This window comes from Halichoerus grypus, chromosome 8 (assembly GCF_964656455.1).
Source record: "Halichoerus grypus chromosome 8, mHalGry1.hap1.1, whole genome shotgun sequence".
NCBI classification, from domain to species: Eukaryota; Metazoa; Chordata; class Mammalia; order Carnivora; family Phocidae; genus Halichoerus; species Halichoerus grypus.
The window spans coordinates 55,838,496-55,864,304 of record NC_135719.1 but is presented as its reverse complement, the minus strand read 5'-3'; the positions used below and the strand labels follow the sequence as shown (position 1 = coordinate 55,864,304).

Here is a 25,809-nt window from a genome sequence, read left to right as displayed (position 1 = left end):
TGCTGCTTCATTATTGGTGTATAGAAATGCAACAGATTTCTGTACGTTGATTTAAAATCCTGCTACTTTGCTGAATTCATGTATTAGTTCGAGCAATTTTTTAGTGGAGTCTTCTGGGTTTTCTACATAGAGTATCATGTTGTCTGCAAATAGTGAAAATTTGACTTCTTCCTTGCCAATTTGGATGCATTTTATTTCTTTTTGTTGTCTGATTGCTGAGGTTAAGACTAACAGTGCTATGTTAAATAGTAATGGCAAGAGTAGACATCCTTATCTTGTTCCTGACCTTAGGGGAAAAGCTCTCAGTTTTTCCCCATTGCGGGTGGATAATAGCTGTGCATCTTTCGTATATGGCCTTTGTGATGTTGAGGTATGTTCCATCTATCCCTATTTTGTTGATGGAAGACTCCCAGAAACAGGGAAGCAGTGATGTTTATAAGTAAGAGATTCTGGATAAAAAAACAGAGTGTTGAGTTTTATGCCTTCTTGTCCTTTCTGAGAAGGAGATGAATAATTTTTTTTTTTTTTAAAGATTTTATTTATTTACTTGAGAGAGTGAGAGAGACTGAGAGAGAGAGCATGAGAGGGGGGAGGGTCAGAGGGAGAAGCAGACTCCCCGCCGAGCAGGGAGCCCGATGCGGGACTCGATCCCGGGACTCCAGGATCATGACCTGAGCCGAAGGCAGTCGCCCAACCAACTGAGCCACCCGGGCGCCCCAGGAGATGAATAATTTTTTTAAGTGGCTGGTAACATTTAGTATGATCCTTGATTATCAATAAGGAGAATCAGCTTCCCCCAACTGAGAATTCTCTAATTATCCATTTTAAACATCCCAGGGTGCAAATCACTACTTAGTTTAAATCAGTGCTTTTTGAACTTGAGTGTGCATCACAATAGCCTGGAGGGCTTGTTAAAACTTTGACTGCTGGCCTCCCTCCCGGAGTTTCCAGAACAGCAAAGAATTTGATGCACGCAGAGAACCTTGGGATTACATTTCCTACCTGACCTTTCACAGTGTATCCACTGGGTGGCAGCAGAGAGCGCCACATTCACCACACTGGCCAAACCTGGAGTCCTGGGACAGAGGCTGTGGGGTCTGTTTCTGTAAGCCTTCATTGCAGGGATTTGCTACCGAATGACTATGCAAACCAACCTCAGCATCGAGCTGTCAAGCATGCAAGGACACATTGTGGAAGGAAGTGCTTAGTGACTGGGATCTCGTTCCTCCTCCTGGATGTCCCCACTCCTGACTCCACCCTAACCACCATCTGCTAGGCCCTCAGAATTCTCCTCATCTAGTCCCTCCCTGAGGAGTGGAGTAGATTTGATAACTTTCAAGGTTTCTTCCAGCATGGTTTTTGTCTGAGTGTAAGGTGAACTAGAACTTGGAATGGGAACTATGGGGTCCAGAATGGACGGGCTAGCCTGTGGCCATGGGGACCTCCTTCAAGCAGATCTCATGGTCAGCAGAGACCAGCCTTGATCCAGACATAGGCTGGAATTAGGTGCCCTCCTGAGTGAGATGGCATCTTGCCATGTCCCCCCAGATGTCTGCAATGTCTGCTCCTTCATGCAAGGATTGTCCCTGTCAGCAGCTCCAAGGGCCATTTGGTTGACATTGATCCTTTTACAAACCAACACAGAACCCTGAGAGTGATCAGTTACACACTGCCTGTTAGTTGTTCAATGAAGGACATCATCCCTGCTTGGGTTCTGACTGTTCAACCCACCAGTTGCCAAAACTGTACCCATGCTTAGTGCAAAAGTCCCATATGAAGTCTTCCCTGACCCTTCATCCAAATTGCTCCCTTCTCTGGGCTCCCCTGGTCCTAGTTCTAATGTCGCCCTTCCCGAACTGTGGTTAGCCGATTGGAGTTGTTTCCCCCTTCACCATTAGGTGGTGAGCTCCTCCACGGCAAAGACTCATTATTCATCTTTGTAGGAGGGACCTCGTCAATGTTGGAATTGAAACGACTTTCGTCTCACATTTTGATCAGTGATCAGGGCTATATTTACCTAAACTTTATGATTTTATAAATTGAAAGCATATTTCCTCTGGGCCTTTCTCCTCCTAGACCAAATAGATGTGATAATTTTAGTCCTACATCATAATGTACCATTCACTGATGGAAGAACTGATGTTCTAATGAGTCTAGCAGTTTCTTTCTTTCTTTTTTTTTTTTTAAGATTTTATTTATTTAGTTTTGGGAGAGAGCAAGAGCACGAACAGGGGGAGTGGCAGGCAGAGGCAGAGGGAGAAGCGGGCTTCCTGCAGAGCAAGGAGCCCGACGTGGGGCTCGATCCCAGGACCCTGAGATCATGACCTGAGCTGAAGGCAGACACTTAACTGACTGAGCCACCCAGGTGCCTCAAGTCTAGAAGTTTCTAAGTTAATTTGTGAATCATTGAGAAAGAATGTACCCTGTCCATTCAAAAGGTGACAAATGGAGTTGACTAATCAACAAAGGACAGAGAGTCAAACATGCTAATGTTCTGCTAATGATGATTTTCCCTGTTAATGTTGTTTTCTAATTCTTTCTAGTTTAACTTGCTTATGATATTTAATCTTTTTTGTTATATGCTTGAGATCAATGTTTTGACTCTAGTTTACTTAATATTAGTAATATTTTCTAATATTTTAAAGCATTATTCTAATGTTTTAGAACATCCTGAACATCTTTTAGAATCACTATATAATTCTATAATGTATAGAAAATATACTTTACCTAATTTTTATAGGCAATATTTCCTTTGGTATTTGGGATTATTTCTTGGAATAGTTTCCCAAAATTGGAATTATTATGTCACATGCTTTTTAAAAAAATCCAAATGGAATATTTATTAAGTTTTTTCACTTATTCAAATAATTTGTACTCATTGTTAATAAATACAGATAGATTAATAATTATATGATTATGAATGAGAAGGAGAAGAGGAGGGGAAGCAGGTTTTGCTATCTAGAAAGAACTATTAGTATTTTCATGTATATCTGTCTAGAATTTTTTCTCTCTCTGCATGTTTATTTTATAAAATTTGGAAATATACGGTTTGTACTCATAACGTACTCTTCAAATTACCATGAATTTTTCCATGTATAAAATACATTTCCTCAGCATAGTTTTAAGAGCTGCACAGTGTTCCATGGAATAATAATGATAGTTGACACTCATTTTGTCCTTACTGTATGCTAGGAGGTTACATACGTGAGCTCGTTCAGATCCTTGTGATAAGCCTACGAGATAGGTACCATCATTCTCTCCATTTTAGCAAAAAGAAAGATTCAGGCATAGAAAGATTAAGTAACTTGCCTAATTATAATGTATACGAACCAAGAGTCTTTTGTACAACATTGAAGTCGGTTTTTGTTTGTTTGTTTGTTTGCTGCCATAAGTGATGTTGCTCTTAATTCATGAAATACATCTTCATTGAACTCCCACATATGCTGGGTGTTTTGCTGGAAGTACAGTTGTCAGCAGAAGATAAAATTGGTTGAGGAAGAGACCCATCTGAAAGGCTCCTGGCATCGGACTGAGTGTTCTCCGTTCTGTTTCCTCCCATGTCTGGCTGCACGGACTTCTGTCTCTTCCATCAGTGTCAATATTTCCCAGCTCCTCTTCCTGTTCCGCACACCTGCCAGGGTAGGGCCTTGTGGAGTCGGCCTTCTACCTTCCTGAAACAGGCGACCAAAGCCAAAGGTGTGTCCTGGGGTGGGGGTGGGGGGCAGGTCCCACACTTCTGATTCTGCTGTTTTGTCTTTGTAGTGTTTTCACAGATAATGAAAGTGTCTAGACATGTTCACTGTCAGTTATTAAAGAAAAATGCACTGGTTGCTTCACATGGAATAGCTTCCCACCGGGTTATTCCACTCTGCTTGATCCCCACCCTTTCTTGTAGGCTAGTTGCTGATGTATATTTGGTGTATTTGGAAGGAGGCTAAGACTTTTCTGGGCATCGGAAAGGAAAAATTAAGCATCCTGGGGGTTTTCATGTATTTTATTTTAATAAGTTTTATTGAGGTATAATTTGCATAACATATAATTCACCCATTTAAAGTGTACAATTCATTGTTATTGTTTTTTTTAAGATTGTATCTATTTGTTTGACAGAGAGAGAGAACCAGAGGGAGCACAAGTTGGGGGGAAGGCAGAGGGAGAGGGAGAAGCAGGCTCTCCGCTGAGCAGGGAGCCCGATGCAGGACTCGATCCCAGGACCCTGGGGTCATGACCTGAGCCGAAGGCAGACACTTAACTGACTGAACCACCCAGGTGCTCCAATTCATTGTTTTTTAGTACACTCACTGTTGTGCAACTATCAATACTATATAATTTCAGAACATTTTCATCACCCCCAAAAGAAATGCCATATCCATTACCAGTCACTCCTCACTCCCCCCCCTGCCCCGCCCCAACCCCCCACCTCATCCTCCTGGCCCTGGCAACCACTAATGAGCTTTTTGTCTCTATGGATTTGCCTATTCTGGATATATATATATATATATATATATATATATATATGAGATCATACAGTATATAAGCTTTTGTGTTTGAACTTAGCCTGGTGTTTTCAAGGTTCATCCATGTGGCATGTATTGATACTTCATTCTTTTTTATGGCAGATGAGATTCCATTGTGTGACTAGACCACATTTTGTTTGTCCAGTTATCTGTTGATGGACAGTTGAACTGTTTCCACTGTTTGACTATTACGAATAATGCTGCTATGAACTTAAGTGTACAAGTTTTTATGAACATATGCTTTCAGTTCTCTTGGGTATACACCTAGGAGTGGAATTGCTGGGTCATAAGGTAACTCTCTGCTTAACCTTTTGAGGAACTGCCAAGCTGTTGTCCAAAGTGCCTGCATAACTGTATGATTATAACAGCCTTGTAGGGGGATTTCATGATTTTTCATTGCAGCTACCATGACCGTCTCTAAAAACTAGGCAGTCACAGGCCAGCTGGCCCAGAGGCTCCCCTACTCACAATCCCACAGTGCAGAGGACGTTCTCAATCAGCTGTGATCCTCTTATCTTTCTGCAAGACACGTTGACAGGTATATTGGGTCTTCATGTCTCATGTTTGCATATATTGTTTAGACAGTCATTCCTAGTGACTCATAGTTTTCCTACTAATACCTGACTTCAGTGAGGAGGCTCCGTCACACTTTTACCTAGAATCCCATGCCTAGGACCAATAATAACACTCTCTTTGTACGGTTCTTTGCGGTTTACAGAGCACTGTACTACTTCCCTTTTTTTTTTTTTTTTTTTTAAGATTTTATTTATTTATTTGACACAGAGAGAGAGATAGCGAGAGCAGGAACACAAGCAGGGGGAGTGGGAGAGGGAGAAGCAGGCTTCCCGCTGAGAAGGGAGCCCGATGTGGGGCTCGATCCCAGGACCCTGGGATCATGACCTGAGCCGAAGGCAGACGCTTAACGACTGAGCCACCCAGGCGCCTCCTACTTCCCTTTCCTTTGGGGCCTTGTGCTCTGCTTTTAAAGGTGTTGGCCTTATTAAAGCAAAGTAATCCCTGCTAAGGTGTGTTAAGGCCAATGAGGTGTTGGCCTTTCACGAGGGAACTTGCTGAGTCCCAGTATTTGCCTAGTGTGAACACATCTGTGACGGGGCAGGTGTAGACCCACAACAGAGTAGATTAGTTTTTGAGGCCCTCTCAAATCTGGCCCTAGGGGATCCCTCTTTGTGCATAGGCCATAAACTCAGCATTGTTGTGGGAACATAGGACCATGTTCAAGCCACAAGATTTTTCTAGATCTTTCCTCTTATTCAAAGACCATTTGTGAAAAAGCTAAGATTGGTGGCAGGATTTCAAGGAATTTTTCTTTTTACTGATTTTCATTTTCCTAAACATTGAAGATGTAATCACTAAAAATGTTCAAAAGAAGCAAAAGAATGGTCCAAAGCCCAGGATCCAGAAGCCTCCAGGATTTAAGAGTTCTTCTCTGACAGCAATTCTTATTCACAAATGCTCCTTCCTTCTTGCCCATTCACTAGTTCTCTGTGCCTGAGAGAACATTCCTCACAACCATGGCTTCTTTAAAAAGAGAGTCTTTGCCAAAGACTCTTGTCAAATGTTTTTTCATCATCTATAAATTACAACTGCTTTCCCTCAACATTAGCATCAGTGTGTATGCTGATTTCCTCTGAAAATGGTCAGGCATGATCACTCCTCAGAGAAGCTATGTCCCCCCCCCCCCCACCACACCCCACCAAGGTTTATGTATTCCCAAGTATTCTTTGCATGAGCTTTTTATTATATCAACTCACCCTGGGTAAAAAGATACCAGATTCTGTAGATAAACCTCCTTTAAAACCCAGCTCCTAGGGGGAGATGTGTGTTTCCCAAGCCTGAGCGTCCAGAATCCTACTGAGAAGGCCCTGTGGTCAATCCAACCGCTGGATGTTCCTTGTTTAAATTCAGATTTATTTTCTAGCTCTAATGCAAATACAATTTGCAGGACTACCCTACACCACTTACTGATATAACCCACCTGTATATTTCTAATTACTCAGAGATAGTTCTAATATTCCAATAAGCTACCACCTGGAAATAAAGCAATTCAAATTTCCAGCAACAATGAGCTGCCCTATTTCCATCGCCCTGTCTCCCTGTGATATTTACTCATCAGAGACTCACTGATTCTTTGTGATTTCAGAGCCATCTCACTCAGTTCCTGCTTCCAGAGAGGACGTATCTAAAGTAACCATCACATTCTGTCTGCCCATCATAGTCTTCAGATTTCATGGGTGTGGAAAGATGATATCTTCAGCAAATGATGACTTCCAGGATATAATTTTTTTTAAAAGATTTTATTTATTGGGGCGCCTGGGTGGCTCAGTTGGTTAAGCGACTGCCTTCGGCTCAGGTCATGATCCTGGAGTCCTGGGATCGAGTCCTGCATCAGACTCCCTGCTCAACAGGGAGTCTGCTTCTCCCTCTGACCCCCCCTCCCATGCTCTCTCTCTCTCTATCTCATTCTCTCTCTCAAATAAATAAATAAAATCTTTAAAAAAAAAAGATTTTATTTATTTATTTGACAGAGAGAGACACAGCAAGAGAGGGAACACAAGCAGGGGGAGTGGGAGAGGGAGAAGCAGGCTTCCCGCGGAGCAGGGAGCCCGATGCGGGGCTCGATCCCAGGACCCTGGGATCATGACCTGAGCCGAAGGCAGACGCTTAACGACTGAGTCACCCAGGTGCCCCTGGGATGTAATTTTTATTTAGGAAGTTCTACTTGAACAGAAGCTGCATATTTCTTTGCTGCATTGCAGGCCACTGTCTTAGAGTGGATCTGGTAACTGAAAACAGGGACTGTGATGTGTTGAGTACATAGTATATGCCTCACAGTAACTATTACAGGGCTTTATAAATGGTACCTCATTTGATTCCTAGAATAGCCCTGGGAGGTAAGTATCAATTGGCAGCATTTTCCAGAGAAGGGAAAAGAGGCCTAGAGACACGAAGTAACTCACCAAGATGACACAGATTTTTGGTGAAGCGGCAGGTTGAACTCACTCACTTATCACTGCTCCTTCTTGAAACCCTACTAAAATAGCACTCAGCTCTTTTAAGACCATAAAACAACAACAGTAAAAGAGAAGAGGACAGTAAACAACAGCAATAAAATCTGGGAAACTGAAAAGAGATGGACAAGTGTCAGTTTAATAGACTAGAGAATGGTGGAACCTAGGGCAGAATGTGGATAGAGAGCGAGGGCAGCTTGAAGCCGTATCCTCTGAAAATGGGATGCGGGTGGGGCTACAAATAGCATTTGTACATGATACAGCCCTCCTAGATCCTGTCCCCCATCCTCGCAGAAGACTAGACATTGGTTCCCTGGAGCTGCGGGCTTTGGGCAGTAGCACGGCTGAGGACGGGGCGTTGGATGCTGGCAGTTGGTACTCTTACCAGTGAGACCACTGCCACTCTGCTGCCCAGCTCCAGGAGCACCGACAGCCAGCTTGCTATCTGCCAGGTGGGAGCCTGGAGGATTCCTTCCTGGGAAAGATGGCGGGCTCAGGGCGTAGAACTTGGATGTCCCCCGGGGAAAGTGGCCAATCACGTACTCTGGCGAACCCCACAGTGGGTGGATCCTGTCCTCACACAGAGGGCTGCCATCTGCTATTCAGTACTCCACTCTCAAAAATGAGTCATCAGGCATTGAGAGAAATCACTAATATCAAAGAGACAAAAACAAAGAAAGAACTAAGAGGAACTTGGGCATTAACAGGCAGTCTAGGTGGCAGAAGGAACAACCATCATAGCAACGACAAGGTCTTGTGATTGATCCCCCGGGGATGTACACTCAAGCACAGGAAGCTGTCATAAGAGAACAGAGAGCAAAAATAGCCTTTGGAACTTCAAAGTTTGAGAGTAGAAAGAAAAATTAAATAAAACAGAAAACGAAGCTAAGGAAATCATTCAGAAAGTAGAACAGTAACATAAATGAGATGGAAAATAGGAGAGAAAACAATAAAATTATGGGATCTGTCCAGGTGGTCTAACATCCAAATAATAGGAGTTCCATAGAGGTGGAACAGAGAACATGGAAGGAAGAAAAGTATCAAAGACACAATTCAAGAAATGTCCCCATATCTGAAGGACATGGATGTACAGATGGAGAAGGTCAAGAGTGCCAAGTGCAGTGCATGAAAATAGATGGACAACTAAGAATGTATTGTGACATTTCAGACCATTAGGGCCCAAGAGGAGACCCTGAGAGCTTCTGGGAGAGAGAAGGGGCTATCAGGAGTCAGCATGGCATCAGACTTTTCCAAAAAAGCCACACTAAATGCTAGAAAACCATGGAGCAAGGCTTCAAAATTCTGAGAGAGAATGATTTCTCTATACCAGAATTATGTACACACCCAAATCATCAATCAAGGCAGTTTCAAAACTGCAAAGTCTTGAAACCAATTCCTGGTTATCTTTAGGTGTATTCCTCCAAAATGAAGGCATTCTCCAAGAAAGAGGAAGATGGAAGAAAAGCAGGCGTGATCCATCCCAGGAGCTATATTCTGAGAATCCCCAGGATGGAAAGGGATGCCCCCGGGGGGCGCTGTGGAGCTGGCCAGTCTGGAGGGCTCTGCCAGGACGTGGGGTTGGGTCTATCTCCAGAAAAAGATGCCAAAGGACCCAATGCGTTTTGTTGTACTGAGAGATTGCTACTTTTGCAGGAAAGTTAGCAATGAGTTAGTAATAAGTACATAGTAGCTAAATAAATGAAAAACAACAACAACAGCACAATAATTGTTAACTCCAGGAAAAAGAAAAAATGTTGTAAGAAAGAAAATATTACTATATAGTGCACTTCATGGCCTAATAATCACATGGCAATGGGGTGTAAGCACTGAAGATTGATTTAATCAAAGTTATGACATACTTCTATCTGGAGAATGGAGGAGTTGGAGGTGGATAGGGAGATTTAAGAGAGCAAAACCTCAGCTTCCATGTGGAAAGTCGATAGATAAGATCTAAAATCTAAATAAAATCTAGGTATAGCCATATAAATGAGTCATTTGAATATATAGAGATAAATACCATGGAAGAAATAGCTAAAAGAGTTCAAAGTGGTTGTGTCTAGAGAGTGGGAATAAGGGTATGGAGCAGGAGAATGCTCATTTCTATATAAAGCTGGGAGAACCTTTGCACTTTCAAAATCATAAATATGTGAAACTGTTTCTTTTCAAAAAAGTCAATAGCTAGTCGTTGCAGAATCAGTATTTGAACCCGATTCGATCTGAAGTCAAACCTCTCTTTATTATCTCAATTTTGCCTCTCAAAATAAATGTTAATAATTATTTGCCCTAAGACTCTGATCTTTTGAGTCTGGTTGGTGCAATTCACCCAACAGTCTTCAGATTCTCCAAGCGTATGGTCTGCGCTTATGTCGCCGACTGTGGGCGTCCTGGTGCCCAGAGGCCCACCTGGAATAAGTAGGCTCTCACAAAACATCGGCTTGGCATTAGATCCAGTTTCTCCATCTCTAAAGGTATTGGTTTCAACTCTTGAAGTCTGCATCCCTCATTTAAGGCTGTTTCTGTCCTGCCTACAGACATGAGCATCGCAGTAAGATGCATGTGCAGAAACGAATTGGAATTGCATGATCCCCTAGGAAACCCAGGGTCTGAAGGATGGGCCTCACTGCCCAAATACCTGTGGCTTCCTAGAAAAAGGGCCAGCACCGTCTGGGGTCCGAGGAAGGCGTCGCGGTGCCGGGTAGCCGTGGCCCCGTGGGACTGTTGAGCACTTGGAGTGTAGCTAGTCTAAAGTGAAATGTGCTGAGTTTGTAAAACATACACCGGATTGAGCACTTAGTACCCCTGATGTATCTAATATCTCATTACTATTTTACTATTATAAATAGTAACATTACTGTTAATGTTGAAATATTTTAGATATATTGACTTAAAAGACATTATTAACATTAATTTTATCTGCTTCCTTTCACTTTTTTGAAATGTGGCTCTTGGAAAAATTAAAAATTACAAAACTGGCTTGCTTTGTATTTTGGACATCGCAATTTAGACTCTAGCCCTTTACTGAAAGGCACAAAATCACACAGACTTGGCACTACCCTAAAAAGTTGGAAAGAGGTATTTATGCAATCTCGATGCCTTAGGCTTCATTTAGTATTACTTAAGCAGCACCTTGTCCTCCAGAGTCCCGAGCCCTGGCCCAATCCACAGCTGCCCCAACCCTCCACGTGCCTGTCACAAGCCAGCCCGAACCACAGGAGACAAGGCAAGGTCAAGGTTGCGACATAGGCCTGTGCCCCCTCAGGGGCCTGCAGATGTTCTGGGGGGGAGGGGGGGACTGCAGGCCATTCCACTACTCTGGAAAGCTTGACAGAAAAAAAATTCTACAGCTTCCCAAGTATTGCCACCTGGCTGATGAGACCCGTGGTTCCTGGCCTGCGGCTTCTAGCAACCCAGCCAGCAAGGTTGGTGGTCTCCGCTGGTCAGAAGCTCTAACTGGCAACTGTAAATCTCTCTGGTTAATGAAAATGTTGAAAACGAATTAGTCATGAAGATGTGATCGGAGAGTCAAAATCTCTCCCAATGCGCTGTTCTTAGAGGCCGTCCCTGAAAGCTGCCCTTGGTGATGGCGAGTCCGGGGGCTGCTGGTGAAGGTAACGGATTTCCTCCGAGTCCTGGTTCTCGGGGGTTTGGTCCCCACATTTGGCAGCTAAGTGACAGAGTTTCCCCCAAGGATAATATGTCCCTGCCATGTGCATCCCTCCAAAATGCATCGAATTTCAAGATTTGGAAAACTTCGATCATTTCACCATCTGGGATGAGGAGCAGCCTGTCATCACTGCCCAAGCCCCATGACCAATCCCCATGCTCTCTGTTCAACCTCACCGACTCCACGCCTTGGAACGTGGCAAGCTTTACACTATCCCGTCTCCAAGGACTAAGCCAGAGTTGTAACCACAAGTTCCTTAGTTTACGCTGCAGCTCTGCACACCACTGTCCTGTCGTGCTCACAGAACCAGCTCTTCACCCTTATGGAGACCACAGGCACCTGGGCCCTCCGAGTGCGCTGCCCTCCCCCTCTCCTTGACCTCCACCTGCGCCTCCAGCCCTCACCCTTCGGGAAGGCCGCCTCGACCAGGGTTAAGGGCATGTGCTCAGGCGCAGGCTGTCTGGGCCTCGTCCCTGCACCTTCCTTGTTACGGCCTGTGAGACCATAGGCAGGTTACTTCCTCTTTCTGGAACTCAGTTTCCTTATCTGTACACTGGGGTTTATGAGAGCACGTACCTCATAGGGAAGGATGGGATGAATAATTGTATATGTGTATATGTACATATCATGAGATAATGTGGGTAAAGCTTTCTATGGTCCCTGGATCCTAGACGCTCTCAGCAAATATTAGCTATCCTTAGTTGTTACTGTCTTTCCACCTGCTTTCTTCCCTCAGCCGTTGGGGCTGCTCAGAGAAAGCCGGAGCATCAGACTGCTTGCCTCTGCTGCAGTCCCCGTGCTCTCACACTGGACCTGCCCACAGCCCGGCCCTCAGTGCGTGTGAGCTGTGTGTGTGTGTGTGTGTGTACATAAACTTCTTATTCACAAATATGTGGTCAGTGTGCCTTTTTTTTTTAAAGATTTTATTTATTTATTTGAGAGAGAGAGAGAAAGAGAGCACGAGTGGGGGGAGAGGGGCAGGGGAAGAGGGAGAAGCAGACTCCCCGCCAAGCAGGGAGCCTGATAGGGGACTCGATCCCAGGACCCTGAGATCATGACCTGAGCTGAAGGTAGATGCTTAACTGACTGAGCCACCCAGGCACCCCAGTGTGTCTTTTCTTGGTGATGGTTTTATTAAAATGTATTTCACATGCCATATAGTTCACTCATTTAAAGTGTACAACTCAGTGGATTTTAGTATATTCAGAGTTTTGTAACCATAACCACAATCAATTTTAGAACATTTTCATGACTCTCAAAACAAAGCCCATACCTTTTGCAGTCAATCTCCACTTTTTCCCCAAGCCCCCCCCCCCCCTCCCCCAGCCCCAGGCCACCACTAATCTGCTTTTTTTCTCTTTAGATCGGCCTATTCTGGACATTTCATGTAAATGGGACCATGAAATATGTGGTCTTTTGTGACTGTTTTATTTCACTTAGCATAATATTTTCAAGGTTCACCCATGGTGTACCATGGATTAGCACGTCATTCCTTTTTATGGCCAAACAATATTTCATTGTACGTCTCTTGGGTTTTAGACTCAACTCTGATGTAGGGGGAGAATTTCCCCCACACCAACAAGCAATGCTCTGACACTAGCCGAGTGTCCCGCAACTCAACTCCATTCTGACACTGTTTATCTGGAGACAACATCAGATCCCACAGGTTAAGCGTTCAGTCTGAAAGAGGACTTTACCTCCATTTTGACCTCAGTCTGTACTTCCTAATTGATTAAGTTCTTTCCAACTTAACTCAAGCAAAAGACCAGAGGGCAAAGCATCCTGTGAGGGGAACCGAAAGTACCCCCTCAAGCCATAAGGACTGCCCTGAGCCAGCCTGTGATTGACCCCAAGACAAGGATTGACCTGACCTTCACTGCCCACCTGCATGTACCCACTGACCTTTGTTCCACATTCTCCTTTTAATTAATTAATTAATCTATTTATCTATTTATAAAGATTTTACTTATTTATTTGTCAGAGAGAGAGAGAGAGCACAAGCAGGGGGAGCGGCAGGCAGAGAGAGAAGCAGACTTCCCGCTGAGCAGGGAGCCTGACCCTGGGATCATGACCTGAGCTGAAGGTAGACAACCGACTGAGCCACCCAGGCCCCCCTATATTTCTTATTATAAGTCACAATATCACAGTGTGAATATAACACATTTTGTTTATTCGTTTATCAGTCGATGAACACTTGGGTGGTTTCTCCTTTTTGGCTATTACGAATAATGCTGCTATGAGCATTTGTATATAAATTTGTGAGTGGCCATATGTTTTCATTTCTATCGGGTATATGCCAGGAATGGAAATGCTGGGTCCCATGTTAAGTCTATGTTTAACCGTTTAAGGAACTGCCAGACCATTTTCCAAAGTGGTTGAGCCGTTTTACATTCCCACCAGCGCTGCAGGAGGGTTCCTGCTTCTCCGTATCCTTGCCAACACTTGTTATTATTCATCTTTTTGATTATAGCCATTCCAGTGTATTTGAAGTGGTATCTTGTTATGGTTTTGAAGTGCATTTCCCCGATGGCTAATGATGTTGAACCTCCTGGCCATCGTTTTAGCCATCACTTGCTTATTAACTCCTGGATTCCCATGATGGGTATTCTAAACATGTCCCAAACTTCCTGAGGTCCCAGTTCCTGTCATCTCCAGAGATCTCATCTTTTCTGCTATTGTGAAACATCTCGGTGGACTCATTCATTCTTCAACAAATAGTTATTGAGCCTCTTTTCTGTGACATGGGCTGATCGCTAGGGATACATGACTCGCCAAGCCAAATGCTTTGCCTTCAACCCCCATTTGTGCATAGTCTCTGTGTGCCCCTTACAGCCTGCTGGCAACATGGCACCGTGGGACTCCTCTGCTTAAAATGTTTCAATGGCTCCACGGTGCCTTTGGGACAAAATTTAATGGCAAACTTCATGGCAACACAAAGTTCTGTCTAGAGCCACCCTCCCGGCCATTCTCCTTGCCATACAACTTTGCTACCATTGTAGGCTCCAAATGAATGATTCTTTCATGCAGCCCAGCCCTTGTTCTCCACTGCCCACCTCTCTACTGTAAGCTTCTCCAAGGCCGGGGATGATTCCTGCACATCCTCACTTTTTCCTACAGCCCTAAGACAATACTCGACGCATTGAAAGGACTTGATACCATCCAGCCTACACGATACATTTACCATTCAATTCATAGATGAATGGGGGCGAAATACATGAATGGAAATATGCCATTCTGCCAAGCAGTGAGATTTATTTTGGGTTTTAGTTGGCTGGAGGTGGCCTCTACTCTGATCCTCATTTCACACGGTCCAACCAGAGTGATACGCCAGGCCAGCTGAACTTGTGAGGCTTTCTTTTACTTTTTTTTTTTTTTTAAGATTTTATTTATTTATTTGAGAGAGAGAGTGTATGCACGAGAAGGAGGGAGGGGCAGAGGGAGAGGGAGGAGCAGGTTCCCCACTGAGCAGGGAGCCTGACGCGGAACTCGATCCCCAGGACCCTGAGATCACAACCTGAGCCGAAGGCAGACGCCCAACTGACTGAGCCACCCAGGCGCCCCTCGAGGCTTTTATTCAAGTGTTTATAACAGATAGTGATGAGTTAAGGGGTTTTAACTCATGGCAAGTTCAGATTTGTTTGTACCCCGTAGGGTTTTCAGCAAAATGAAATAAAATGATAGCACATAAAACACCCATAATCTGAATATAAACACGTTGAACAGAGCCATGTTGGGGAGGCTGTGTGGACATGTGGAAGACACTGGAGCGTTGGAAGTGTCCAGTCATGTTGTACTTTCCCCTTTTGTCCTCATCTAGGCGGGACAAAGGTCTCTCTCCACCCAAAATGCGGGGGAAGTGTTTTCCTCCTGGATGGTTTTGTTGAGGGAGGGGATGGTGAGGACGGAAGTGGGCTTCTCATGGAGTATCCGGCCAGGCCTGGCCCCGGGGGAGACAGGATGCAGGCGAGCCAGCCCCCGCCAACCCCCTCTCATCAGGCTGTTTCCTATTTTCAGAGGTGTATGTGGTGGCCTGTGTGATGCAACAGTCATAAATGCATTGTCCTCAAATCTAAACTGGGGCGGGAGGAAACGCCTGGCATTTATGATATGTCTGTCTTCTTATTCGCTGAGACTGTTGTTTGGGGGAGATAATAAACACGGTGGAGATAGCGTTTTCAGCGATCTTTGTGGGCATAACGTCCTGATGAGGGGCTAAGGCACTGATGCCATCTGAAGCAGGACACAGCTCTCCGGCGGCCTCAGCTTGCCCCCAGCTCTTCCCCTCTGCTTCCCTCCTTCCCTCTCGGCGTCCTCCCAGTCGTCCGCAGGCTCACTGGGATTGCCCTTAACTCCTCCCCAGGGGACTGATCAACGGGCCTCAGTTGGGCCCAGCTCTGAAGGGCCATCCCGGCTCCAGGGCGCCCCGGGGGACCAACCAGAGCCTCTGGTGTGCCTGCACCACAAGGCCGCCCCTCCCTCTCCCAGCCCTGCTTCCCCCACTCCGGGACAGGTAGGTCTCCTCAGGGCACCCCTGAAGCCGCCCTGCGCACATGCCTGCCTCAGAGTGTGGGTCCCAGGGAACCCAAGACACGCGGAGGCACGGAGGGGTAAAGGTACAGAACGTATTCCAGAAAGCCAAAGTAGTCCAAGGCTGGCAGGCTGGAGGCTGTGGGGCGCGCAGGACATACCGCGCGGGAAGCTACTCCTGCGCTTTGAACTGAATGTGCAGAGAAGGACCTGTGCCTAGTTTTCTCCAGAACCTAGCCTGCAGGGCCGCCCCGAGCCGCTGAGGCCTCACCTATTATAAACTGTTTATGACGTAGAGAAAATGGCGGTTTATAACCTGAGTGAATCACAACCCAGTAATCCTGGGGAATCATTCTGTTTATCAAGGCTTTTGGAATGTCAAAGCTACAAAGCAGCCTGAGAGCACATCCCATCCAAAGGTCTTCAGTTATCGTGTGGAGGTGTGAAGCCCCAGAGAGGAAACATGACTTCAGGTCAACACAGATCCTGTCAGAGCCGCCCCGGGAAGCCAGTGCATTCGTCTGTCCACCACTCCTCGGGTCAGTCTATACTTCATACCTAATAAGAGCCTGGATGTAAGCCCTTTGTCCTCATCCTCGTACTGTGACAGTGACTTGTCCAAAGGAGTGCAAAATGCCCTTGAAGATGACTGCCATCCAGCTTCCCCCAAGGCCATGGTCAGGACAAATATGGAAGCCATAGAAACCACAACTGGGGGGACCTCTACCTACGTGCTTTTATTTAGAAGGGACCTCATGTGCTATAGTCACTTCGCTTATATTCTATACTCTCATTCAAGCCTCACAAAGACTCTAAGAGGTGGTAGGTGAGCTCCCATTTCACAGGTGAGAAGACTGAGGTTTGGGAAGTAGAATGCCTTGCCCAGGACCTCCCAGCTAATATGTGGCAGAGCCTGAATGTAAACTCAGGTTCGTTTGGTTCCAAAGCCTGTGTTCTCTATTAAATTGTGTTCCTCAGACTAACTTCTCTGATGTAAAACCTAGAATCCCACAGTCCCAGGGCCACAGAAGTCTGGGATTTGAAGGGAATATATGCATCTTCTCTGTGCCTCCTTCCCCACCTGATACCTGGGCTCCCTCTAGGCATCTTTGATGAGATGTATCCATTCAGTGGTCCCAGACCCTGGTCCTATACAAATGCTGGGAAAAGTTTGGGAAGCTTATTAGAATATGCATTTCTGGTTGTCATCCCAGAAAGGTATTATTAGAAAGTCCCCGCGTGGCTTCAGTGCAGAGTGGGCCTGAGGACAGTTCATGGAACCACATTCCAGTGATGGGGAATGTCCCGCCTACCTCTGGAGTGGGCCCTGGCCATCACCCCCCCCCCCCCAAGTCCTGCCCTCTATTCCCTCTCCTCAGCTAGCTCTGGCTCTTGGAGCATCCCTTAGATTCCATTGAACCCCATCTCCCTGTAGCTTTTACCTACTGGGCCCCATTCTACACTTTGGGGCACACAGAACACGTCTAACTACTCCGTCACAGGGACAGAATTGATGGCATCCAAAAACGTCTCCAGGTTTTTCCTTCTCTTAGAGACAACATTCCCAGTTTTGTCGCTTGCATCTCCCATTATTTGATGCCAAGTTCATAGACCATCTGTGTCATGTTCTGAAATCATTTGGGTGGTCCACGTTCTTTAAATTGTGGCACCCAGAATCAAAGGCCACACTCCAGGCATGGTGGGCTTGCACCACACAGCAGGGCCTCTTGCTTCTCTGGCCCAGACCCGGCCTTCCTCTGAAAGCACCGTGAAATTAGATGAGATGTTCTGGGTCATAGAAGGGTTGGCTTCTGTGGAGTTATTGGCCAAACTGAGTTCCACAGGTATCTTTAGTACACGACGCTGCTGAGCGGGGTCTCCTCTGTCTGCTACTGGCGCTGTTGTTGACTTTGGACCCAAGGTGAGGACCGTAGGTTTATTCCTATCACATTCCCTCTTGTCAGATTCTCCAGCCTCTTGGTTTTTTGGATCCTGCCTCTCCCCTCAGTAGATTGAGTGTTCCTTCCTCTGAATCTTTCAGACTGTCTGTGTTCACACTGGTTTGTACCAGACTCTCTAGGCCACACAGTGGTTTGTGGTTACTGCTCTACCAGAGATCTTTACTCCGAGCCATGCCATATCCCATACTCATTGGTATCTGTATGTACATGCAGATTTTATATTGACATGATACATAGATGTCGTGGACACACTTGGTGCCCACCTCAATCTCCTTGGCCCTCTTTTACCAGCTCGGTGTGTCTCTTTCCCAGCTGTTTAACATGTGTTTTGATGCTAATAGTTTGTACCTGTGACCTTCAGAGGATTTCCTGTGGACAAGGAGGTTCTTGCCCCTACAGAGCACCCCAGTGCTTGGGGGTCATCTACCTCCCCTACCCACCGCCCCCTTCCACCCTGACCAGGGAATGACTGGCTGGTGGGGGAGTACAAACGCCCTTTTGTCTTAAAGCACAACTCTGAGGTGCACTTTATACTCCAGAGCTGTCCATGGAATCAGGCTGGATCTGGAACTTTCCCTAAAGTGGTGCCCTTGCTTGCTTCTTCCTCTTCCTGTGTCTCCACTCCCTTCCTGGTCTCCCCTCCTCCTTAGTAATCATATGGATCCTTGGCTCAGAGTCAGTTTCTGGGAGAAGATAGTAGTCATAGAATAAACAGTTGGATCTGATACTCTACACGAGTACACATTTATAAATATCTCAAGGCTTTTTTATTTTTTTAAAAGCAAAAAAAAAACCCCACTTCCCATTATAAATGAGCTATTTCACTTTTGATACAGATGCAAATACAGGTTTCACTCATACTCTGATCAGTCCAAATGGGATTTCCTGAGAAGTCACCAATCCAGAAGCTTTCGGGCAAATCTAAATTACTCATGGAAGGAAGCATGCTTACAAAGGGAGATGTTCCTTGTGCCACCCTGCTCAGGAAGGCCCCTAATTCCTTTAACATTTCTCATCGGACTTACTCCTTCCCTTCTGTGAGGACTTTTGACATTGGGTGGAGCCTGCTTCCTCTTAAAGACAGTCACCAGGATGTCTTCCTGAAAAAATAAATACATAAGATTTCCGCCCTTGCACCTGCAACTTTTCTACTACAAACCCATTTAGCTACTTGGAAAAGACAGAAGGACACCTGTTTTTAGATTTGCCCCTTTGTGTTTAATGCACAGCCAAGCCCCAGGGCTGAGAAAGGAATCACTTGTCCTTAACTGATTCCCCTTCCTTCACGATCTATACAGTATTGGCTGACTGCTCACTAGGGTGACCTACGATTCACAAAAATCCTCTAGCTTGTGCTTGGTCACTCAGTTCTGTTGATTTTCTGTCGTTTGACTTCCTCCCCTCCTTTCCTTTCCACTGCTGCTGGTGGCCCTCGTACAGAGCCTCTTTGTCTCGCATCAATACCAAACCCGTGTCTAGACAGGTTTATAAATGGTGTGCATCTGGGTGACTTGGCCAGGGTGTTGAGTTCCTCTCAGTCTGCTTATCTCTAGAGCCTGCTCTCTTCTCCTATGGCCCATGAATATGGGGTGTTTCTTGTTCTACTTCACCCAAAGGGGCTCTATAATTCAATACCCTTGTCCTTGGGTTGGAAATGTGTCTGTCTTTTATTGTGAAAGTTTAGTCTCTGTTTAGCACTCAGAACAGGACTGTTAGGGCTGAATGGCAGACAAGGGAAGCTTCAGAGACGTAAGAGCGAAGAGCGCACAAAGTATCAGCAAGCCTGGCTTTGCTTGGGCTCACCTACTCTGTGTCCTTGTCCAGCGATTCAACTTCTCATCGTCTCTGCCAAGAAATAATGACAGTCTGTGCGGCTCAGGACTTTGCTGGAGAAATGGGTCCCCTCATTAGCCCCTCAACTAAAGATGCCAATAGAGAGTTTGGGGAGGGTCCAGCAGAGAGCGACAAGGATGATTCTGAAAGCAGAGGCTGGGAAGATATGAGAGAATTCTAGAAGTAGGGTGAAAGGAGGTTCAGTTCAGTGATTGATTTCAAGAGAAGAAAAAGTGTCTATACAGACATCTGGAATTTTCTATAGACCTGTGCTTCAGCAGGGAAATTCAGGAATGTGTGAGTACTACTGTGATGGGAAGGATGGCAAGTAAGGCAGTCCTGTCATAGCTCCTGTTCCCTTCAGCCAGAACAGCCATGGTCCTTGGTCACCAGAGCTCATGCTGGGCCCAGAGTAGACCAAAGCAAGGTTGAAAGGGAGCAGGGTGACCTTCCACCCCAGAGCCCTACCCCTGTCCCTCTCCCATCTGCCTCATCCAACCCTTCAGTTCTGTAGGCTCTGGAAGACGTCTGGCTGGAGCAGAAGTGCTCACCTTTGATTCCCCTTTAGAAAGGAGTCAATCTTTCCATCTTCTCCTCCAGAACTGTTCACAGAAACTCGTGACTATGACTTCGTTTTTGACTTCTTCCTTCCATTTTAGATCCACTTTCCATATATTTCTCAATCCCAAATTGCCTTCCCACTTTCTGTCCTCCTTTCCCACGTCCTAGGGCCTCCCCACTCTCCTCTCTCTTGCAGTTCCATACATGTTGGCCTTGTTGGGAAGGGCTGTGGCGTCTGTCCAATCACAGCCCTTAGTGACAGCCAGTGTGGGGAACTTTCCTAGCTGGGTATTATCCTGGAGCACTGACTGCTTCAGCTGGCGAACTGCCTGGAGACCCTAGCCCACCCTAGGAGCTGGGTTGGCAAGGATCTTGGTTTCTGTTTTGCTTGACCTTGAGTGAGTTGCAATATTGCTCTCTCACACCATTTCTTCATTCAACATTTAGCGTGCACTTGCAACATTCTGGTTACTGCTCTACACAGAGATGTAAACACGATCTGGTTACAACAAAGAGCTCACAAGCTGCTGTGCAGTCTGCTGCTTTTGTAATAAACTATAATACGGCGTGAAAAGTATTATATTAACAATATGAAAAAGACTTGGGTAGACAGAGGGAAAATTAATCCATGGACCACACTTCCTTTCAAATGCTGACTCCATCTTGGGTGGACACTTGGGTGGTTGCCATAATATAAATAAACACGGATGATGCCAAGCTATTCTGACTCTATCTGAATGGCAGCCCATTTCCTTTCTTCCCAGGACAACATAACAAAACAACAATAATCATTAGCTTCTTTCTACTGAGATGACCATGCAGATATTTCTAACCCATGTTAGCTTTCAACAGCCACATTTTGACCATCATCACTATTTATTGAAAGGCAGACCCAGCTTTTAGTTTTACAAAACTCTCTGAAGAAGAGTGGGCTGCGTGGAAGTAGGTACAAAGAGACCTCTCGTGGAGGGTGGGTGGGTGGGAGGGTGGTACAAAGGCAGTGGACCTGAAGTTAGAACACTACAGGTCTAGTTCCAGTCTATTCACCAATTAACCTAATGTCCCTGCACCTCATTTGCAAAATAGGGACAATAACAGTATCCATTTTGGGGGGTCATGGTGAGAATTGGTTGAGAAAATGCATACAAAGCACGTAGAATGCAGGCACAGCGGTGGTGGTGATGACAACAGGCAAGGTGACATTGGGACAGTCACTTAGAAACTCTGGCCTCAGTTTCCCCATCTACAAAATGACTGAGTCCCACAGGAGCATTCGGAATTCTGTGCAGCAACAGTTTTTGAGCATCTTTCATGTTGGTGCTACACTGGGGATTCAGAGAAGGGCAAGGTAAGGCAAAGCCCTCACCCTCCAGAAGCTCACCACTGTGGAAGGGGACACACGTGCGCGCGCGCGCATACACACACGCACGTGCACACGCACACAGATGACTCTAACAGAAGACAAGATCCCAAAGAGCTGCAGGTTCATGAGTGTGAGTGTTCAGGGCAAAAGAGTCCTGGAGAGCTTGATGGGGAGCAGTGTTGGACCTGGGCTTTGAAGAGTGAGTAGAGAGAGATTGTCTTTCCCTGCTGAAAGACACTTTATCTTTAGGATAAAGGCCAAACCTTTTAGTTAAGTACACCAGGCTCTTCACGATCTGGCTCAGCATCCTTCTGCTGCTTCTCTATTTGCCCCTACCAGTGCCCCTCACACTATGATAGTTTCAGTACCTAAAAAATATGCCACACCTTCTCTTGCCTCGGGCCCATCTTTGCACATGCCAGTTCTTTTGGTCTGTAACTCGCCCCTCCCTCTGCTGGGGGAGAGGTGCAGCAGAGCGGACAAGGACGGCACTGGGGTCAGACTGTGGGGTCCAGCCTAGCTGTGCCCCTGCCAGCTGATGGGGCTCTGCTGTGTTACTCAATCTCTGGGTGGGTCAGTGTCCTCATCTGCAAAATGGGGATATAGGATAATAATAGTGCCTGCCTCAAAGGGTGGTTGCGAGGATTAAATGAGGTAATACATGCAAAGTGCTTGGCAGCTGGGCCCGCAGTAATCACTGAATAAATATGAGCAGTTGTGATCAACACTCTCCGCCTGGCTTGCTCCCGCTTCTATTTCAGGTGTTAGCTTAGTCATCACCTCCCCTCGGAGTCCCTGTTGCGTGCTCCCGTTGGTATCTCCTTTTCTACCAAACCACCGGCACCTGTCACCTCTAGGTATCCCGACCGGATTGCAAACATCATGAGGACAGACAGCGCCAGTAGACTGTGTTGGCTGCTGGGAGGGACACATGGTAGGCACTCAAATAATGAATGACAAGGGCTGAGGGTTCCAGTGATGGGGAGGGAAGCCTCCTGGGGGGCAGGCGAGTTGGCCGCGGGCCGCTGAGAACCGTGAGGCTGAACAGGCCGGTGGACCCTGACACCGTAGGCAGGAGGGAGAGCCCGGACGTCCAGGGCTCCCGCCCGCCCCGCGAGGCACCCTGGGCGGGCGCTGCGCCGCGGGCAGGAGACGGCGCGCCACCCGGGCCGGGTCTGCGCCCTGGGGAGAAAATGCGGCCGGACGGGTCGGGCGAGCGCGCTGGGGCCCCGCCCCCGCCCCCGGCCCCGCCCCGCCGCCCCGCGCCCGCCCCGCCGCGGCCCCGGAGCCTACCCGCCCGCGCCGCCCCCTCGACGCCCGCCTCGCCGCAGCCGCAGCCCCACTGGCCCGCACCGCCCCCGCGCAGGGCGGGCGCCGCGCGCTTATTCGGCGGGGAGCAGCGCGGCCAGCCGCCGGCCGCCGCTGCGGGATGCTGCGCTCCACGTCCACCGTCACTCTGCTCTCGGGCGGCGGCGCCAGGGCGTCCGGGTCGCCCAGCAGGAGGGTGAGTAGCCGGGGGCGGGAGTCGCCGCCGTCCCGCTTCCCGGTCCCGGCCGCCTGGCCGTAGCGGGGTCTGGCTTTGGGGACGCGCGGGAGCCGGTCCCCCGGCCTCGACCTCCCCCCCACCCCCGGACTCAGTTGTCCCGTCGTGTCCCAGCTCCGGCCGTGATCCTTCTCTCGACGTCCAGCCCCCGGCTCGTAGGGCTTAGGGGACTTTCTGGAGTTCCCAGAATTTTCCTCTCCTTCCTGCCCCCTCTGGCAGGCCACGTTTATTGGTGGCACGAGTTTAAAAAGCAAGGGGAAAAGATTCCTGCAGTGTCCCTACTTGAGACTCAAAGGGAATGAATGTCTTTAACACCCCAACTTGCCTCTTTTGAGCGGTTAAAAGAAAAGGTCACTTGTCCCCACTGGTGATAGAATAACACCGATTCTCAGGGCGCCTGGGTGGCTCAGTCGTTAAGCGTCTGCCTTCGGCTCAGGTCATGATCCCAGGGTCCTGGGATCGAGCCCCGCATCGGGCTCCCTGCTCAGCGGGAAGCCTGCTTCTCCATCTCCCACTCCCCCTGCTTGTGTTCCCTCTCTCGCTGTGTCTCTCTCTGTCAAATAAATAAATAAAATCTTAAAAAAAAAAAAAAAACCGATTCTGGAGTGAGCTTAGCCAAGGTGTAGGCTTCACCTTACAGGAGAGATCAGCAGCTGGTTCCCCCGGAGCCCGGTGGTGTGGGACTTGGGTTTCTGCAAACCACTTTCTTCATTCGGATTTAAATACCAGCACCGTGGCAGCAAGGGGAGCCCGGGGAGCCCTGGGCACCATCTCCAGGGAGGCTGCCCTTTAGAAGCGCTCTCTCTCTCACCTCGGTTGCATTTTTCCTCCCCTCTCCACGTGCTCTATGGAAGATGCTCGGCAGGTGCAAGTTGCATCTGTCCGGTTCTGTATCTCTTCCAAGATCAGCGCCTCAGTGCACTGCCAGGCACTGGCCTTGTGGCTGTTTAGTTCATCCATTCCTCATAGTATTCATGGCATTTATCACTTGGTGTCTCTTTTCTGTGGTTGAGACTTCTCTAATCATGTTTCCCAAGTTTTACCTAAACAGATGCGTAAGACCAAGTCAGGACCCCCTTTGGCACTCCCGACTTCTAGTCTTGTACACATGCCTATTTGCGTTTCCATACCTCAAACAAGTGACTAGCGGTCACCTTCTGTGCTTTCTTTAGCTCTAGAAGAAAGGCATTGTGTTATTCTTGGGTGTGGGCCAAGTGATGGTGTGTGTCTGCGTGTGCGTGTGCGTACACCAGAACTGTAGGGTTGACAGAACCCTGGTTGTCAGTTATTAGCTTTGCAAGTGGGTTTCCAAGCCTTACTCCAAGATAGGCGTTTGTCTTTTTTCTATGGAAATCCTGCACAGTTGGAACACAGTTGTGATTGAGAAAGAATGAAGTCACTGAAAAGCCAGACCTGAGCCTGGACAGAGTCATCCATGGGACCAGATTGCATGAAAGTGTCACGTGCCCCGCCAGAGATGGGCAGCTAGAGTGGGTGGGTGCAGATGTGACGAGCACACTAAAGAACCTTTCTGAAGATTGTTTTTCTCAAATGTTTACTTTCAGGTATTTCTTTAGTTGTAAGTGGCACAGTGGACAGACAGACTGTTGAGAAGGCTTTGCCTTTTGAATAAGACAACCAAAGTACTTTGAGCTGGAGGGCTCAGGGACCTGAGTCAGACCACGTAGGGCTATTCTGAGCACATGGATACTGGCACACTTGTTTAGGAAAGAAGATATCTACAGGTTCTAGGGTTGCCCTTATGATTTTCTCAGCTCATGATCTGCAAATGCCCCAGGTCCTGTCTGTGTGTATATGTGTGGGGCATGGTGGGAAGATGTGATCCGTTGATTGATTTTTTTTTTTTTTAAACATTTATAGCTATCCTTCCGGAGGATGCAGCGCTAGGCATTGGGGTGCACTCTACCCATGGAGGCAGCCCTTGGCACAGACCACCATCGTACAAAGTGAGGGTTGTTAGAGTGGGGTACAGTGTTAACAAAGTTGGGTGAAGCTAAAAGGAAGGGTTCTTCCCAAAGCAACCGAGGAAGACCTCCCTCTTCAGGAGACATTTGAGTTTAGTCTTGTAGGGGGAATAGGAGTTTGTGGGGCGATCGACATTGGGATACCGAAAGGAGGAACTATTACTCATTTTAATATAAGTCTTGGCGTATACTGTATCATAATGGCATATTGAATTTGCAGACACATTTTTTTTTAGAAAAACAAGAATGGGATGTCTTGAAAATAAAATTGTAGACCAAGTAATCATGAAAAGTGTTCCTGAAGTCGAAAGTAGTTTGTCAATAAACTCTGTCATCCTGTCTTTCCTCTTGGATGTTGGACAAGTGATGGTCTTGGACAAGAACATGCTAGCTATCAACATAGTGTTTCTGCTTTATCCAAAGAGCTTACCAAATTAGGGACTGCGGGAGAACCAGGCTGTGTTGGTCCAGATATTCAAGCCAACTAGAAATGGTGGTGACAGCTGACACTGAGCAGGGAGTTTTCTGAGTCAGCCACCCAGGGTGGTGTAGCCAGACCAGACTGTCACTGGTTATCCCCTGTCCCATGGCTGCCACTACCATTTATACTTCCTTCTTATCTGAAATCATCTCTCAAAGGAAAAAAAAAAACTGGTGGGAAAATAATTTCTATCAGCTGATAAGCAAAGGGGCACTTATGGATGCCAAGCAGCAGGGGTTGTGAAATTAAAAAAAAAAAAATCTACCTTCAAACCAGTTGCGCACTAAAAATAGTTTTATGTGTGGCAACAGCAGGAAGATAGATTGGCTGGAGAATAACCACAGACAA

The 25,809-nt window shown here is 46.9% G+C and overlaps 1 protein-coding gene across 4 annotated transcripts in view; it reads left to right on the top strand.

The window, feature by feature from the left end:
• The first annotated feature begins 22,770 nt into the window (after positions 1-22,770).
• MYZAP (myocardial zonula adherens protein) overlaps positions 22,771-25,809 on the top strand; it is an 86,456-nt gene continuing 83,417 nt past the window's right edge. For all 4 annotated transcript variants that reach the window (XM_078079280.1, XM_078079279.1, XM_036107018.2 and 1 more), the window contains exon 1: positions 22,771-22,956. In XM_078079280.1, the coding sequence (XP_077935406.1) occupies positions 22,882-22,956 (75 nt within the window). In that variant the 5' untranslated portion in view covers positions 22,771-22,881. The remainder of the gene's footprint in view (positions 22,957-25,809) is intronic.